Below are 20,061 nucleotides of genomic sequence, written 5' to 3'. Positions count from 1 at the left end.
GTTCTGTTCCTCTATGTATATATTATTATATTCGAATTTTCTTTTTTTTTTCTTCTGCATTTTTTATTCGCACACCATCGTGTTTTTTCAGAACTTGATCTTCTTTCTCTAGTTTCCTTTTTCACATATTTTTTGTTTGCTATTTTTTCTTGCATGGATAGTTTACGTTCTTTATTACTATTCTGGTCTTTTTTTTTTCTTTTTTTGTTTAGTTCTACTACTTTGTTGCCTCAGTTTTTCAATGTCTAGCTATTCTGTTGTTCGTGCATAATTTTTTTTTACAAAATCATGCATCTATAATATATCTGTGCCAATGTATCCAAGTGATCAAATCCACAACATGCCCTCTTCTACTTTTTATATTTAGGATGTTTGTAGCAAGCAATTTAATTTTAACCCAGCCTGAGAGACTTTTGTAGACCCCTTGAAAAGACGTTCGGGTATTACAATTCATTGGAACGAGGTATATTAATTAGTGTAAAAACAAGAATCACTTCACTGCTCTCCAATACTCCAGACCATCTCTTTAATCCTTATAGCACTTTGATGCGCAATAGGGGCACAACTATCAGCCAAATGTTCTTAATGTGGGAGCCCTGGGTACAAGAACTGCAACACGGTTTCCTAACCGATCAATGCAGGCTAGCTTTAGGCGTTTTATTCCTGCTAAAGGATGTTTGTGGCGACCGTTTTGTCTATTTATACGTGATCAATGATGGCTGCTTCACCCGGCATGATTGACGTTACTATGCGTATATTCAGATATGCAAAAAATGTCGTGCTTATGATCACGTCTTCTTAGCTGGCAGAATTGATTGAAAATCCCAGTTTTCTTTGGTGTCGTGATGGAGTGAGTGTTTGTCGATTTGTTCCTGAGAATTGCTTTTCTTTAGCTATTTTTGCATTCATGTTACCGAGTACAATCTTATTTTTATTTCTTGGCTATGGGCAATAATAATAAACAGGTAAAAAAAATTTTTGTTAGTCTTAGTTTACATGATCTTTTCTTTCCATTCTCTTTTCCGCTCTCTCTTTTATTTGATTTCTTACCCACTTCGTTTCTTGTATTGCTTCTAGTTATATTTTATATTATTTAAGTTCATTGAGCAGTGATACTCCTGATTTATTCAATGCTAAAATGTTCCATCATCTATGTGCATAGACTTGATTATGTCTAATGCTGGTTGTAATTCATTCAACACTTAATAAATTCTATTCTTACCATTTGATAAATCACACTCTATATATTCATCTAAAACATTAGTAACAACAACCATATCAGTACTGCTAAATTCTCCTTGGGCCATAATATACTGAGCGTCGTTGACCAATTTCGGGAAATGGATAGATTCTTCAGGCTTATTATTGTTGTCGTAATCTGTGAAAAAAAAAACATTACATTAACATTATAAACATTACAAATCTATGAAAACAGGCATAAATAAATTATGCGTTGTGTAAGTTGGTCTACATTGATTTTTTCTTATGTTAATACCCAAGTCTAAAATACCAAATATAAGGTGCGGGACACGGAAGATGAACAAAAATGCTACATATTTCTTCTTCTTTTGGTGTCTATTCGTTTCGAATATTGGCGATCATTCTGGCTATAATTATTTTATTAACTGATGCTTTAAATAGATTAGTTGTTGTTGTGGAGAACCATTTACTCCGGTTTTTTAACCATGATATTCTTCTTCTCACAATTCCTCGCATAATTAGACACGTAATATTGTATAAATATGCGTTGAATTAAAACTTTTTATTCTTTCTGCTATAAAGACCAGCGTATAATACAAAATTTATACTGGAACCAATAAGCCATCTTAAGAACAAATCTTGGAGATGAAACGACGGAAGCGATCCAGATTCTGCGAGGCGTTAGACAAGGATGTATACTTTCGCCTATATTATTCAACCTATATTCAGAGGAAATATTTAGTGAAGACATGGAATCCTTTTAAATGGAGAATGCCTAAACAACATCCGCTATGCAGATGACATCGGTATTTTTGCAGACAGTTTAAACAGATTACAGTAACTAATAAACAAAGTAAATGAAGTAAGTGAAAGATTTGAACTAAAAGTAAACATATCAAAAACTAAATTTATGGTCATCAGCAAAAATAAAATTAGAGACGTCCAACTGCTTATCAAAAATACACCAGTGGACCGAGTAAAACAGTTTACCTATCTTGGAACAATAGTAAACGAACAATGGGATAACTCACAAGAAGTAAAATGTAGAATAGATAAAGCTAGGAGTGCATTCAACAACATGGCCAAACTCTTTAAAAGCCACAACCTTAATCTGGAGATAAAAGTAAGGCTCCTACGATGTTATATCTTCTCGATATTATACTACGAATTCTGGACACTCACTGAAGCGATGGAAAAAAAACTTAAAGCCTTCGAGATGTGGCTATACAGAAGAATCCTAAGGATGTCATGTACGGACAAGATATCCAACGACACTGTACTATGAAGAATGGGGAAAAAAAGAGAAGTGATGTATACGATTGAAAGGAGAAAGTTAGAATATCTCGGAGACATAATGAGAAACGGCACTAAATACAGATTACTGAAAATAATCCGTCAAGGCAAAGTATTTGGAAAGCGAGGAATTGGAGAGGAAGAATATCATGGTTAAAAAAGCTAAGGAAATGGTTCTCCAAAACAACAACTAATCTATTCAGGCATCAGTTAATACAAGAATTATAACCAGAATGATCGCCAATATTCGAAACGAATAGGCACCACAAAAAGAAGATTCTTTGTTTGACTCTCGTTGCCATTGAGTAGGAAATATATACTCCTCCTCCTTATTTTTTGAGCCCTGGTCAAGGCGTGGTGACATTTTAGGTGGGCGGCTTCATTTATATATTTTTCACTAGTCTTCATTTGGTCTGTCCATCTTGTTGGAGATCTTCCTCTTACTCTTCGGCCTTCTACCTTTCCTTCTACTATCAATAGTTCTACAGTTCCTGTTCGTCTGGCTATGTGGCTGAAGTAATTTAGGTATGTTCGGTGCATTTTTTTAATCGCCGGTCTTTGCTATTAAGTTCTTCCAGAATTGACAAGTTAATTCTGATATGTCCAAGACTCGCGTAGAAATCTTAGGTATTGCAAAGCCTTTTATCGATTTTTCTGAGAATCCATGTTTTAGCCACTTATCTACCAATGGAAAAGATAAAGGCATTGACCAACCTGAGCTTAGTCTTTCTTGTTATTGTTTGGTCTTTCCATATTTTAATTAATTCTACTGTTGCGTTTCAAGTTACTTCTAGTCTACAATTAATTTCTGAGGTGATTGTTGCTTATTATGGAGCCTAAGTATACAAATCTCTCTAGGACTTCTAAATTCACCACTTTGAGTATGTGCGGTAGATTATTTTTTGTCCTCTCTACGATCATTATTTTTGTTTTTCCAGTGTTATTGGTAGACAATTCGACTTCGTTTGCTGCAAGTATTAGTGCGTCATCTGCATAATATCATAGGTTACTGTTTTTTTGCCAACTATTGGGAGACCCGGTATAAAGATAACAGAAAATTTTGGTAAAACTCTCTTTTGTCTATTCGACGGTGGGAGATGCAGTATAGAATACAAACAACTAGTTTATATCAACTAGTGAAATGTTTAATATTATGAAAATCTAAATTGTTCTAAATTCTGGTGAAAATTCAGAAACTTAAACCGCCTTACCTCTAACTTCTAAATTAACCACCGTAGTTGCTGTATGAGTTGTATCCTTGATGTGTGCAGACACTACTACTGGAATATTCGTTATACTTCTAAGAGTGTTACTGGCAGCTTTATCCTTCAGACTGATTTGAACCAATTTATTGGTATAAAGTATATCGAAATATTCATTGTATGCTGAAAACAGAAAAAAATTAAGAGGATAATATATCAAACGTTGATATTAACTAAAACTGTAATAACGTGGAACTTTAGTAGTTATTTTAATGCAAGTAAATTAAAAAAAACTCGAACATCGATGTAAAACATTTCTGTTGCAATTACATAATTAAAAAATTAAATTCAAAAATCCAAATCGATTAGAAAGTTCAAAACGTTTTAGAACTAATCAGTCCATCTTCAGTGAATCTAAAAAGGAAGTAATCCCACTGAGTTAAGAAAAACTTAGGTAACATTTTGACTGTTAAATCGAAAGATGTGGTTTAGATCACTTATTTTGGAGTACTTGTTTAACTAACTGCAAAACCAAACAATGGTTAACATTTACATTGATGGAAACATACTTATTAGATTAAACAACAGTCTGTCAGACAGTTACAATATTGACCGAAGATCACCCATTATCAGCAATATGGGATAGTTTGAACTATGTATCACCAATCATTATATAAAAACTCTTGTACCGGATGTAAGCAGTATTTTGTTTATTTCTAATTTATTACAATTCAACAGATTATCTCTTACCAATTTATGGGTTGTTACTTTGTCTGCTAAAGCAATTTAATGCATATTAATAAACACAGACATGTAATATTGGCATAATTACTATAAATTTTTTGATCTACATCTTTATAAGACAGCACCCTAATATAGGCTTCTTATAATTTCAGCATTTAATTTACTTTGTACGACTGACCTGATGATGCTTTGCAAATTTTAGAAAGCGAAACCGGTCGTTTTGGATGGTAAAATTAAACTGATTGTGAGTAAGTCTAATTTATTTCTTTTACCTCTTTTTTACTAGATTAGTTTATTAAATTGAAGAATAAAAATGGCACTAAAATGGGTAGCTTACGGAAAACTGAAGAAAGCCTTTAGATCAGATATTTTATGTGCTCGAAAAGGAAGATCTTTGATCAATGTATACTCCCAGTTCTAACGTACAGAGCAGAAACATTGACTCTTACTCATTGACATTACATTGACTTACATTGACTCTAAAATGAAACTAGGCAAGACATGTCACAAGAGTCAGAGATGGAAAATGGACCAAGAAAATTTTAGAATGGAGACCTAGACACCATGCAAATCGTAATAGAGGACGTCCTCCATTAAAGTGGTCGGACGAGATCAAGCACATCCAACACAACTGGTTCCAAGGTGCTCAAGACAGAATGCAATGGAATTATTTACGGGAGGCTTAAGTTTAGCAGTGAACTCAAAACGGTTGATGATTAGTTTGAACCTACACAAAACTTGGATTATGGAAACGGGTTCTAGAGTTTAGAAGATGACAATATCTATAAAGTAAAATGCTTATAGGCTAAACAGATTTTATCATATTGTTTTGTTTAAAGATGTTGTTTTTTTTTCATAGTTTAGAAGAGATATTCGCAAATAGACCGTAACTTTTTTGTGTAAAGATTAGTACACATTCAATCGATCTTTTTTGGGCCTTAGAATATGTGGTCTACGGTTGTGTTACACCCTAAATATAATAAATCTGACTTCACACTTGAGAACCTACTTACTTATTTATTTTGGAACGTAATTTTACTTATAAAATAACAAAAAAGCAATAAAAAAGCTACTTACGTTCCGCTATTTTCACTTCAACATTCTCATCTGTTTGGTCCGTGGATACAGTTATTTTGTCATAATCTAAATCAACCATGTTATTCGATATATTATAAAGACCTTTGTAAGCAGGATACTCAAAGGATATATGTTCACTATCACTACCTCCGTTATCTACAAATGAAAAGAGCCTCATGATCATAAATGCAGGTAATTTTCACACCATTGTATATGGAACTTTAATATTTCGATTAAAACATAAAATAATAACTATTATATACTACTACTAAGGATTTCCACAGTTTTCACTGTCTTCCTTCACTCAACCGTTTTCTCCAATTTCCCTGTCATTCCAGTCTCCATCTCGCAGGGTTCTTTTCTCCATAGCCTCGTCGATTTCATCTCTGAATGACCTTCGGGGTCTTCCTCTCTTTCTTCTTCCAATCGGGCTCCATTCTGTGATTTTGTTTATCCAGCGTCCTCTGTCCGCTCTTCTGACGTGGCCGTACCAGGATAGTCTCTTCTCCTCTATATAGTCGATTATGTCTGATTGCACTCCCATTCTCCGCTTAATCTCTGCGTTTTATAATAACTATTATACAAGATGTTAAATTAGAAGGGGCGACCGTAGGGTCTAAGATACTTTCATTCTAAGCGGGAACGCATAAGTTTGGTACAACTCCCTGCAAGGAACGTAAGTCGTCTACAGGCAATCAAACATCGAAAAGATTATTATACCCATGTTCGTCCGTCCAAAGATCTGGTCTACTGGCAAGGATGGATCCCATCGTAAACCGATAATTTCAAAGGAAATAAGGGCTCGTGCGACAATCATAGCGAACTAAGATTGCCTAGTAAATTCACATTGTTTCGAGCCTTTCAACTCTCGGAACGCCAAGAGATATCGTTGCCACTTTTGACTAGAAAGGATACGGCCTTTGAGGCATAATCTCACGGATGGTAGCTGCGCACCATTACCCGCTCGAGTAAGTGCGTCAACCAAATCGTAGGTCAATCGTTCCTCTTGTAGGGTCATCAGTGGGGTAAAACTTACCTGTCTCAAGACGGTCTCATAAAGTACTTCAATATATCGACACGCAATTTTTATTGGTACTACAGTACGAGCAATTATGCACACCACAATCTGGAGTTATTTAAATCTTTAATGTAAATATTTACTTACTGTTCATACGGATGTTTAGCACAGCTGAGGAGCTCTGTTTCGACTTTTTAATAGTAGCGATCATTTCTAACGAAATATAGACATGCGATTGGAAATCTTCATTGGACAGATCCTTTATCTTTTCTACCGTTACTACTTGATCTTTGTAGGAAATGTCAAAGTTATCTTTAAAATTGGAGTCTAAAATAAAATAAATAAAATTAAAACTATTTACTATTTTTGTTAGAAATTAAGATTATAACAAAATTATTATAAAAAAATTAGGACTAGGTTACAACAATAATTATAGTCATAGACATATACAGTGCGTCCATAAAGTAACGCATAAATTCATTATTAGCTAAATAAACAACATTATTAGAAATTTCCGAAACAGTTCGATTTTTGATTTTAATTTACTATTTTTAAAAATTATAATGTAGTATACAGGGTGAAACAGCTTCGTATGATAACGTCATCACCATTTTTTTAATGGAACCCTCAATTTATAGATCTCCCTTGCTAAGCTGATTCCAAAAATGCATAACACGTTGCATAACTTGGTACAGGGTGGCAAAAATGTAAAAATTCAGTTACTTACAAAATAAAAAATTAAGGATGAACATGTTAAGCACATTAAATGAAATTTTATATTGTTATACAACTACTTTAATAAACTATTAAAAACACGTTGCATTATATGTAAGATTGTATCTAACAGCTTTTATTAGTGATCCAAGCCCCTGAATGATAAAAATCTTCTCTATCATCGCTATCACTTTCATTACTGTTACTGTTAACCGTCACATTTATTACCACAGGATCAATATCCATCAACCCATCAATAACTCAAAATTTTTGCCCTTCCTTAATAGCAAGTTTGCAATAGTTTTTCCAGTTTTCCACTGTTACTACACCAAATCATCATCATCAGTGGTGCTACAGCTCTAGTTGAGCCTTGACCTTCCCCAGTCTATTTCGCCAGTCGTTTCTGTTCATCGCCAACCGTTGCCAATTTGCCGCGCCGATTTTCCTTGCGTCCTCGTCCACACCGTCCCTCCATCTCAGTCGTGGTCTGCCTCTACTCCTATTTCCCACTGGGACCGATAATAGAGTTCGTCTGGGTGGGTAATTTTCATTTGCTCTTGACACATGTCCAGCCCATCTAAGCCTACCTATTTTTATGAAGGATATTACATCTCTACCATTTACTATTTTTTTATACTTCTCGTACAATTCGAAATTATATCGCCTTCTCCAAATACCATTCTCACAGAATGCGCCCATTATTCTTCTTAGTATCTTCCTTTCGAAGACGAGCAGAAGATTTGCGTCTGTTTTGGAGATGGTCCATGTTTCTGACCCATATGTCAGCACTGGTACACCAAATGCATTTCTTATTAATTGTTCCATAGCGGCGGTCTTAAACTCTGTGTTGTGTGAGACAATATGTCTTTTGACTTGACTCCATACCATTTCAATTGGATTTAACTCACAATGGTATGGAGGTAGTCTCAGAATGGCAACATTTTTCTCTTTGCATATGTATTTTTCTTTGTATGTGTTTACGACTTCTATATATCTTTCTCCAGCAACCACGTCTTAATTTGATTTTTATTGAAGGCTTGTGTCGGAATCACTTCTTCTCTCCTCGAATTGTACGAAGCGTTGTCCATCACTACAACAGTTTTCTCTGAAACATTAGGAAGCAGCTTCTCCTTAAACCATTGTTCAAATATAGGACCATCCATCTCATCATGATAGTCCGCTGAGTTTTTTTTAGCTAAAAACCAAAAAGCAGCATTTTCTACAAAGCCCAATTCGCTACCTGCATGCATTATAACAAATCGGGGGCCTCGTTGTATCGGCTGTTTTAGGCCTGTTCACAACCCCTTAACAAACGCATCTCTGTTTGAAATAACTGAGAGCTCTTTCCATATTTTGGAGACACTATGTCCAACATTTATCCAAGTTTCGTTCAAATAAATGACGGTGTATCTTTGAGAACGAAATTTTTTTATCTCACGCAAATACTAATGCCTCCATTTTAGAATATCGGGCCGTTCAATCATGTTTGACTTTACTCCTCGTTTGCAAAAAACAAAGTTCATTTCATGGAGTATTCTCCACATTGTTGTGCGTGACATGTTTGCTAAATCTTTGTCTTTTTAACCAGTGTAAAAACTTTGTTCAATGTCGGCGGTAAATTTTAAAGAACAATCTATGCACGATATTCACTATGAACTACGAAACTGTTCACTCTACTTTTGGTACGTTTTCTTGTTTTTTTTTATGGGTCTTAGTCCTCCTTCCGCAGCTTCTTTGCGTATTTTAGAAATAGTACTAAAACTTACTCCTGTCATAGCACTTACTTTATCGGTTAAACTTCTAACACTTTCACCACTCCTTAAATTTAGATAATAATTAAATACATTTAAAACAATTGGTTTTGCACGGATGTCCAAGATATTCCTTTGGCTTAATTTTTTAATTTCCATTTTCTATTAACATTTAACTGTAAAGACAGAATAACTACTAAAGAACCACAAAGCCTTATTATCATTATGTAGTCAGAGAACGACATAAAATCGCTGACATACGCACACTGTATTATTTTAAGTTGCAATTAGTAATTAGATATGTACATTTCAAGCGGTCCGTTTAATTTTCGAATTTTTGAAGACGTCTTTGACCGAAGAACTGAATTCTGCGAGTATATGATGAACCAACCTAACTGACATGGTCAAGTTAATCGACAAAATACCCGTTATTGGTCTGATGAAAATCCACACTGGATGTAAATGTCCCATACGCAAAGAACACAACAAAAAAAAAACTACGTATGGGCTGGTATTGAGAGAAATACAATAATTGGTCCATATTTTTTGATGACAATTTAACAGGATTTTATATGGATTTTCTACAAAATACATTAATTTTTGATACGACCCAGCTTTTTCCTAATATTCAAATACCCACTAATTTACACCGAAGAAACAAAATGGTACACGGCAACATTTTGCAGTAACTGTGCACGATTTTTTAAACAGAACTTTTCCACAACGGTGGATACGAAGAAGGGGACCAGTAGACTGGCCTCCTAGATTAACTGATTTGAACTCACAAGATTTCTTTGTATGGGTTTATTTAAAATCTAAAGTTTACATAAATAGATCGATAATATCCGTTAACTACAAGACCGAATTAGATAAGAAATACAGAACATATACCCACTATGCTGCAGAATATCAAAGACGAAAGTAATGCCCGGTTCAGTCATTGTCTCACGATCAATGGAGAACAATTTGAATATTTACTGTAAATTTTCGTTTGTTTGTTTTTGGTAATGTATCACAGCACGAATAAACAACAGGCCAAAAAGAATTACTCTACAAGAAACGCAACACAGAGCTTTCGGTCCATATCTCACAATAAAGATATCAATCTTAACTAAACTAAAATCTTTTGAGTACAATGTATACATGGCAGGAAATTTTGCGGTAAATATTATCAACTTGTGACTCATAAATATCATAAATCCTTTTTTCTAGCTGGGTCATTTTGTTCCATCCGAATTACATGCTCTATCCATCTCAGACGTCCTATCTTAATATGTTTTACGATATCAGGTTCCCGGTATATTCTATAAAGTTCGAAGTTGTATCCTCTTCTTCATTGTCATTTACCGCTTTATAGATTTACCTTAGTACTTGTCTTTCGAAACATCCTAACATGTTTTCATTACTTTTTGTACAGATTCCAGGTCTCTAAACATATGTTACGACTGGGCGTATTATTGTTTTGTATAGTGTTATTTTGTATTTATTGATATTACTGAGGATTTAAGGAGGAGATTGTGCCCAAAATAGCATCTGCTGGCGGTGCAAATTCTGCGGTAGTATTATTTTCAGTATTAAGGAGCGCTCCCAGGTATACAAATTCGTTCATGCTTCGATGACGTCGTTTTCTAAAACAAGTGGTCGTAGGATTTGTGGTTGCGTGCTTATTTTTATATACTTGATTTGTTGATGTTTATTATTAAACCTATTTTTGTAGCTGATCCTTTTAATGCTAGATGCGCCTCTCGTACAGCGTTTTACGTTCTCCCAATATTGATATCATCAGCATAGGCAAGGATTTGCACTGATTTATTATATATTAAACCGATGGTTGTGATTTGTGACATATGTATTACTTTATCCATAGCCAGATTGAACAGTATACAGGAGAAAGGGTCTCCCTGGCGCAGCCCGTTATTTATTTTAAAAGATTCAGACTCTAACTCAACGATCCCTAAATTGCCTTTCTCTTAAAGACGTAAAAAGAAGATAAAATAATAAGACTTCTTCACTGATATAAATTGAATCGACCATTCTTCATGTCAAAACTGAAAAGGTTTCTGCGTATTAACTATAAAAAAATAATAAAAAAATATTTAGGAAAGAGAAATAGAGAAAATTAATAAGCAACTTTGAAATCTGCAAGAACTGTAGAAAAACTTTTTAGGAATTTTAATTTTTCCGACAGGCATTTTCTCCAAACTTACCATCGCTGAATTTCACTTCTATTTCACCGTTTTGTCTATCTGTAGTAAGTTTAATATCATTATCTTCTTTAAATTCTCCTATTCCATTTAGTACGGAATACTCGCCAGTATTTACAATGCTGGCAAAACTTATTTTTCCTTGATCTGGTGTCGGAGTATCATCTGAAAATTAAAAGTGTAATATGTATATCGTGTCAATTTAATGTAGTTAGGAATTTTATATTTTTATTTTTTAAACAGATGCTTGGTAAATTAAAATTAAAAAATTAAAGACGAAAATCACATCAAAATAAGTAATAAAAATTATATAGTAGATATAATATACAAATATGAAACCAAAAAAAAAAATACGCTAAAGACAGTGTTCATGAAACACTCTTTTAATTATACTCTCACTTAATTGAAATGGTTAATCTCCTGCTTAATCCAGGTCCAATAGATAAGATTTTCATCATAGGAAAGCTTTTCTTTCCTATGTCACAGGTGTCATTGACACCTTAATGAAAATTCTCAAATCGAAGAGAATAACCACAATATTTACCCTCCAACAAAAACTGTTGTCATGTCCGATTCGTCAAAGGTAACATTTGAAACGAATAACACGGAGTTACGACACATTTTCAGCTCTATATCAACACCATCGTCATACAGGTCAAAAAATAGATTTTGAAAACTCCAGAACCATAGCCCCCATCGGTTTCTATAAATCAAGAATTATCCGAGAAGCCATAGAGCTTGAAAACAGCCGAAATGTCTCAATAAAAAACATGACGGCACGCGGTTGCCTTCAACATGGAGACCTCTACAAAAGATTTTTAGGTAGAACGAACCTCTACGCCCACTCCATCTACCAATCCAAATCCCGCCGTCAGGAATCTTCGCCCTACCCTACTAAAACGCCACGTCATCATCGACGGTATAAATAAACCGTCCGCCGTCCCTAGCAGCAGCAATTTAGTGAATAGTAAACAGTATAGTGTCTGGGGACTCAGGAGACTGCGTCCCCAGAAACCTTGAAGAAGACATCAGACGAGATGTCGAAAGTTCGCGCAGTGAAAATCGACGCGGTTCAACCCGGAAGCCTGGTGAGTTTGGTATTAATTTTGTAATAATATTAATCTTAGTGTTAGGTTTAAATTTACTAATCACGGAAATCTTACCGGACAGTATATAAACTGCGAGCTATATGTTAGGGATATAGCTTAATATTAAATGAACAATATTACAACTGTATAAATCAATTAGGTTAAACACAGACAGGGCGGTTTGCGCCGCGTCGGCGCCTCGTCGGCTGCCGCGCGGCTTAAAACACATTAGGCGGTTTTACAGTGGCAGTAGTTTTGCCATTGTATTCGGTGTTGTCAAATTAAGTCGAGTTTTAGACGTAGAATGGTATAATGATGTCTCTAGAATCATCTAGTGAAAGTGACGACGATTTGTTTTTCCTAATAAGTGTAAGTTTACTTCATATTAGATCAAAGAAGAAGAAGAAACGCAGGTATTGGATATATCCCATAGTAAATGAACGAAAAAATAAAGGAATGTTTTACACGTTAGTTAAAGAAATTAAAGATGACCCAGAAAAGTTTTTTAATTTTATCCGAATGTCTAAGCAATCTTTTCAAGAGCTATTAGAAATTATTAAAGAGCCATGTTCAAGAAATAACACCCATATGAGAGAAAGCAAGATTTTTATTATGTATGCATTATTTATGTGTTTTGTCTATTTAATTTTTAACAATGTTTCTCCCGTTTGTTGTATTTTTTTAAATACAAAAAAAATATTGGAAAAATACATTTTATAAAATAAATAAGCTTCCATAATATATACAAAATTTGGAAAACACTCACAAAAGCAACCAAATAAAACCGCTGCAAAACAGTCAGAGATATCTATTACTGATGTGTGATGTGTCGCCAGGCCAGAAGTCATAAAACCGCCGACGGCGCATGGTACTCAGCACAGGCTGCGCGGCGGCCGACGCGGCGAGCTGACGAACGACGGCTCGTCTGTGTTGCACAACATAAGTAGAGATAGTTCAAACACTCCTGACCATGGAGCTGCGCGAAGGCGGAGTCAAATTCACGTAAAGGCAGAAAGGTTCTATTGTAAGTGGAATTATACTAACCAAACTGAAACGTTCTACCTTCGACGTTGCATAGTACAGTGCGTTTCGCATGGAAGTGGGGACTAAACCAAATTTCGTCTACTGCGCCATGGTCAGGAGTGCTTGCACTATCTCTACCATAGACGAGAGACCGCTTTCAACACCGCCGCGGCCGTCGACGCGGCGCACGCCGCACTGTCTGTGTTTAACCTTAAGCCACTTATCTACATCAACAAATTAATAACACTAGTTTTTTGTTTTTTTTTTATTCAAAGAAATAAATAATTAAATTAAATTAAATTTATGAGTTAGTTCTTGTTTATTACCCCATTAATCGAAGCCTAAAAATCGCTTGAAAAATTTAAAAATTAATGGGGGCTATTTTTAACTGAAATATCTGGGGGAAGTCAATAGAAAAGGTGTATTATCTAGTGGTTATCGAAGCATGTTTTTCAGCTGCTTATAATTATTAAAATAAACAATAAAAACATTTAAAACACATTTCATAATGTGTGTTTTTATGTAGTTACTACATTTTTGAAAGATGAGCACAATCGGTCAGGTAGTTTTTAAACAATTATATTTGTTTATCCCATTTAAGAACAAAGATCATTTTCAAATGGCTGTACAGGTAATTTTTTAATACTGTAACGATGTGCCGGACGTTCAACAGTTCTAACCGTGGGAGTGTCGATAATCGCGCACCCATTTCCACGACCAGACGACGAGGTGGGATTCGGAGCGGCTATTTAAGGCGAGCGATTGGCGGAATTAGGAGTCTTGTGGCTAACGCTATAGACTCCCTGGCTCGCTGGTGTATTGAATCTGCGAACCGACCCGGACAGAGAGACTTCCGTAGTGAGGATTATACTCTGTCCTCAATCAAGCAGAATCCGTGGGTATCGTGCACTGAACGTATAGCGTGGTCTGCACAACCGAATATTTCGATTGCGAGTGCGTTTGGCGCTTCCGCTGGATTGAAGTGGAAGCAAGTACAAGTCTGCGTGCGATTGAATTCGCGTATTCCATTTCTTTGTTAGTAATAATTATTTTTTTTACAGGCGTCCGCCGGGGAATTCACTCTCGCGGGATCCAGACAGGGACATAGAATACATTTTATTTTCTATTTTTGTATATACGTTGAAACTATTAAATTTATTTTTATTTCAACCTGTGTTTTACTGAGTCTGTCGCTTCGAAAGAGCTACCCGTTACAATACTTGGAATATTTTTTTTGTTAATCTGATTCTCTTTATAAAGTCTCAAATTTTCATGTTTTTTAAAAACTATAATCATTTTTAATTGTTTATTTACAAATAATTGATGCCAAATGAAGTACCACTACCATTATATTGGCAATATCCCTAACTTATGCGCATACCGTGATTACATATAACCTAGCACATTTTGTGCTAGAAGAATGTAGGAGTTAATAAATTTTTATTAAGATAACTTACCGGTTATGATCAATAAGTTTATTACAGTGTTGTCCTCGACTTTGGAATTCTTGATCGTTGCTTTCAATTGTATAGATATCGTTGCAGTTTCCTTAAGGTCAGCTATTGGTATATCGGCTTTTTTAGTTATTTTGACTTCGGATTGGACGTATGAAGCATCAAAATATTTCTTGTAGTCTAAAAAATTAAAAGAAAATAACAAACAAACAAAATCTTTAACAAAGAGAATATTGTATAAAGGTTTAAGAAAAATCTTTCATTATCGATGAAGCAAAATTCGTAAAAAAAATACAAGCTTAATTAGATATATAACGAAATTTTTATTAATATACAATAAAAATCTTGTAAAATTAATAAATTGGTTAGCTAGTGTCTTTCTTAAGACTCATATGTAGTAATGTAGTGCCCATTTCCAGTAAGGTTCAATATGTTTCGTTAAAGTTAAATTTTTAACATCGACTTCATTTCGCTTCAATCGTAGACATTTAAAAGTCAATCAAAAGGTTATTACATCTTTCAATTCCTAACTATGTTTACTGATGATGGTCTGACAAGACCGAGTAAAATTTAATAACATAATCTCCTTTTAAACGTTCTTTACCAATCAACAGTTTGCAAATTATAAATAAAAAAAAACAACACGAAATATGGTTTTTTTCTATAATTTTTTCGTTTCGATTTCTTTTTCTTCTTCTTCCTCTTTATAAGCAATTCTGCTTGTTCATTGGCGCATTAATACATCTATGGAAGGTTGTTACTCGATCTTTTGGTGGATAGATACTGATTCTGCCGATTGGTGATTTATCTCTTGCTATTTTGACGACCAATGCTTATGTAGTTATTCCATTCTTTTTTTCTATTTTGTATCCATTCATTTATACACTGCATATTACATTTTCTTCTAATGTCTTTACTTCTCTTTTGATCTCTCAGCGTATTTCCTGAAATTCTTCTCAGTACTCTCATCTCTGCCGTTTCCAGTAGCCTTTGCATTGTGGTTGTGTCGGGTTTTGTTTCTGAGGCATATGTTATTATTGATCTTACACTGGCTTTATAAATTCTTGACTTCATCTCGGTGTTAATGTGTCTGTTTCGCCATATAGTGTTATTAAGGCATCCATCCAGTCTATTTGCTTTTTGTACATGATCTCCCACTTCTTTGTCCGGGTCTCCATAGCTAGACAGTGTAATTCCCAGGTATTTTATTTCCATTACTTGTTTAATACTGATACTGATGCCATGAATTTCTATTTTACATCTGGTTGGTTCTTTTCTGACTACTATTGTTTTAGTTTTCGGAGATGAGATTGTCATATTAAATTCTTTTGCTCTTATGTGGACCAGTCTTTGCAGACTATCTTCATCTTGGGCTATCAATATAGCGTCGTCTGCATAACAGAGTATTTTTATTTCTTTGTTTTCCATTCTGTATCCTCTTCCTTTATTAACACTTTTTATGATTTCATCCATGATAAAATTGAAGAGCATGGGGCTTAATGAATCCCCTTGTCTTAGTCCGCTGCCTATTTCTGTAGATTCTGTAAGTTCTCCATCTATTCTGACTTCCATTTTGTTGTTTTGGTAGATATTTTCGATAGTTTTTATAATATTTAAAGGAACTTCTCTATTATACAGAAGATGGATCACAACTTTGAGTCTTACTCTGTCAAACACCTAGCACTTATCAAAAAATGTGACCCTATCTCAGGTCCCTAAATGAATCCATTAATAGGTCCATTTTATGTCATTTTACAGCAGACAATCTGAAATAGACATAGTCTAGAGAAATTGGCATTCCCTTGATTTTGACCCAGTTATAATATAGGTGTAGGTTATAGGTATAGCTTATAGCTACCTGACCATTTTTTGAGTTTTATGGGTATCGATAACCCAAACGTTTAGATGACCACAGATAAAATCCAAATATGAATCAAGAAAAATATAGTTAAGAGTATGTAAAACGGTAAGAAGGCTCAAGGTTACGTATAGTAGTAAAGTATGGACAAAGAAAAAATCAAATACAAAGATGGGAAAGGAGAATGCTCAGAGCTATATATGGAGGCAAAAACACAGTGGAACGTTGGGTTTGGCGAACAAACAGAGAGCTAAAGGAGCTGTATAACGAACAAAGCATTTTTGGCTTTATAAAAACACAGAGAGTAAAATGGATGGGGCACGTGATGAAAATGGAAAAGAAAAGAATGCCAAGGATGATCCTAAAACGGGGTCCAATCACAAATAGAAGGAAAGTACGACTCAGACAAAAATGATTTAATAGCGTAGAGGAAGATATCACACAGGAGAGAATTGATGGTTGGGAAGAAAGAGCCACAAATAGGGATGACTGGACAAGAACAGTAGTTCCATTTAGTAGGGAAGGAGCATGATTAGACAAGCAGTCACCCAACGTAAAATAAGTTTTGTAATAAATATTATATTAATTTAATTTTAACCCTAAGCTTACAAGGCCTGTTGAGCTTTGTAAATAAAAACATTAACATTTGTTGAAAATTAAGAATTCTTAGGTTTTTTAGTTTTCTAAGCAACAAATTAGAAATAGACAACATCAGATATGCTGATGATACCGTCTTAATATCAAGGAACGTACAAGAACCACGAAATATAATAAATGTGGTAGGTTAACACAGCGAAATGTTCGGTTTATATCTAAACGGTTCCAAAACTAAAACTTTAATATTTTCAAAGACACTAATAAACGCAAGGGTCAAATAATAGAACAGGTAAATTCCATAAAATATTTGGGAGCAAATATCAATAGTCAGTGTAATCCAAAAAAAGAAATCCTATCAAGAATCGAACAAGCAAGAAAAGCATTCATGAGCAAGAAAACATTTTTTACAAGATCAGACCGTAGTCTGCAGCTTAGAATCCGAATGATCAGATGTTACGTTTTTTCTGTCTTAGTGTATGGCTGTGAAAGTTGGACAATGGACAATTACTAATGTTGAGGTACTTCGTCGCATGTGTAAACAAAAATAATTACTAAGAATAATCAAAGAGAGAAAAATGCAATACTTGGGTCATGTATTGAGAGGCAAAAGATACGAATTACTTCAAGTTAAACTGGAAGGAAAAGTATAGGGCAAAAGATCAGTAGGAAGACGCCAGAACTCGTAGCTGAAAGACCTGAGGAGATGGTTCGACCGCTCATCCGCAGAAATCTTTTTGAACAGGCATCTCGCATGAAACAAGTGTTTTGGTTATCGAGATCAATAAAACTTAAAAAAATTTCAGATACCTGAACGAGTCAGGGTCCCTAAGAGAATACTTTTTCACCTTATTTCTCTGGACATCCAACATTCGTCAACCACATTCTGCGTTACTACAAGGTACTAGAATGGAGGCGGCTAAAAACTTTTTGGAGGCTACTAAGAGATTTAAAAAATATATGATATCCATTTTCTAAACCTGTACAAGCTGTTAAAGTGTTTCAGAATTCTGGAAAGGGTGAAAGAATTGGAAGATGTAAGCTTTTAAAGCTTAAGATTTTAAGCTTTAAATTAATATTTTTATCTTCATAATGCCTTACCGTTGACTATCTCAACCAATATTTGATCTGCATCTTGGTCAGTATTTAATGTAATCGTATCAGTAAATGCGGTAGCTTCTCCTTCTTTAACAGTGTAATTTCCGTTATAAAGGGACGAACTGAATTTAACGGAACCTTTATTATCTGAAAAATGAAAAAACTATTAAAAATTTGTTAAAATGTTTTATAAAGTATAAGTATCTTTTGGGAATTGTATGGCATTGTATTGTAAATTAGTTTGCTCAACCCTTATCCGGGCAACCCTTTATCATAAACTGATAAACAAATTTTTATTGAATTTTATGCATCACTGAGTTTGTTTAGAAGTATGTTTTCTTCAAAATAGTCATGAGCTATTCAAAATGTTCATTATCGTTTTTGAAATTATTGTGTCGAAAGAATTTTGTCACGTAAAGAGGCAAAACGGGCCCATTGGACCCTATTTGTATTTACACCTAAAGTCTAAATCTGTAACATAATAAATTTCTTGGTTTAAAAATTTCTAAAGACGTCCCTGGTCCGAATGTATGTATTTCCTTTTAAATACTTAACATATTGCGTCTTGGTTCTACGATTCTAAAACCGAGCTGAAATTGCGATCTGCGTTAGAGATCGAGGGAAGGCAAGTTTGCAACTAAGTCGGTGTTGAACAGACGTGTGGCAGTTAAGCTGGTCAAAACCGGCGAATTTGTTGAAATTAGTGGAAATTTACTCTCTGTAATATGGCAGATTTAAAAAGAGTAACCACTATTTTGTTAAGTATCTAAGAGATTTGTGCCGTGTACCAGAGTATTGAAATTGGTTTCAGTGTTGTAAAAAAAAATTGTTCTCTGTTATAAAATTCAAAAATTCAATGTTGACATATGATAGCTAGATTCATATTTTTGTGACATTAGCTTGTTTTGTTTTTAGGAAAGGTTAATCTTTATGAATATTTTTATTTAAAAAGATAATTCTTTACTTGTAATAATTTTTTATTTGGCACAGTTTATAGCCCAGTAACATTTGTAAGTTATGTAACAATTGTAGTATTTTTTTATGTAAAATGATTATGCCCGAGTTAATTCGGGTGAGCTCATTAGGGTATTTGTTATTTTATATTTTTCTGATGCATTTTTTTCTTTAGATTATACTTAGTGACAATAGACTTGTTGGTAGTTTATTTTACTGTAATAAAATAAATAGATAATTTTTTGACGTATTTTTGCAAATAAATCTGTGCGTTAAGCGGTTAACAAAAATTGCAATGTACAGAAATGACTTCGTTTTGTGTATGAAAATAGGTACTTTCCGTTTTATTAGATCTGATGTATACTTGTGTTCCATATTTTATACCGTGTCTTTTTAACTTTTTATTATAACAGTCACAAATTGCACCCAATGACTGAACTAGTGCAAGAGATTACTCAACGAGGTTAAACAATTACAGCCTTTTTATTAAAAACACATAGAGGTTAAAGAAAATCTTCATGAATACAAAACATATGCATTTATGGCAAATACTTACAGTTTATATTGACATTTACGACAGTTTTTCCAACATTCTGTGTTCCTGATGATGTAGCTTCAAGAGCTAGGGGAATTATAGATATCTTTTCATAAATACTGGAAGGAATTAGAGCATCTACGGTTATAGTAACTTTATAATTGTCCTGCTTAACACTAAAGTACGATCCGTATATAGAATCTGGAAAAAAGTAACATTTATAATTAAAAATTTAGCCTTTAAATAGTGTGGTA

At 34.2% G+C, this 20,061-nt stretch overlaps 1 protein-coding gene across 19 annotated transcripts in view; it reads right to left on the bottom strand.

Moving 5' to 3' along the window:
• Window positions 1-20,061, bottom strand: part of LOC140437792 (uncharacterized) — a 102,785-nt gene that overhangs the window by 15,451 nt on the left and 67,273 nt on the right. For all 19 annotated transcript variants that reach the window (XM_072527518.1, XM_072527531.1, XM_072527524.1 and 16 more), the window contains 8 exons: window positions 19,829-20,008; window positions 18,322-18,465; window positions 14,772-14,948; window positions 11,207-11,368; window positions 6,682-6,861; window positions 5,517-5,672; window positions 3,705-3,878; window positions 1,223-1,378 (listed from right to left, as the gene is read on the bottom strand). In XM_072527518.1, the coding sequence (XP_072383619.1) occupies window positions 1,223-1,378; window positions 3,705-3,878; window positions 5,517-5,672; window positions 6,682-6,861; window positions 11,207-11,368; window positions 14,772-14,948; window positions 18,322-18,465; window positions 19,829-20,008 (1,329 nt within the window). The remainder of the gene's footprint in view (window positions 1-1,222; window positions 1,379-3,704; window positions 3,879-5,516; window positions 5,673-6,681; window positions 6,862-11,206; window positions 11,369-14,771; window positions 14,949-18,321; window positions 18,466-19,828; window positions 20,009-20,061) is intronic.

This window comes from Diabrotica undecimpunctata, chromosome 3, assembly GCF_040954645.1.
Source record: "Diabrotica undecimpunctata isolate CICGRU chromosome 3, icDiaUnde3, whole genome shotgun sequence".
NCBI lineage: Eukaryota > Metazoa > Arthropoda > Insecta > Coleoptera > Chrysomelidae > Diabrotica > Diabrotica undecimpunctata.
This window is presented reverse-complemented; position numbering and strand designations above follow the sequence as displayed.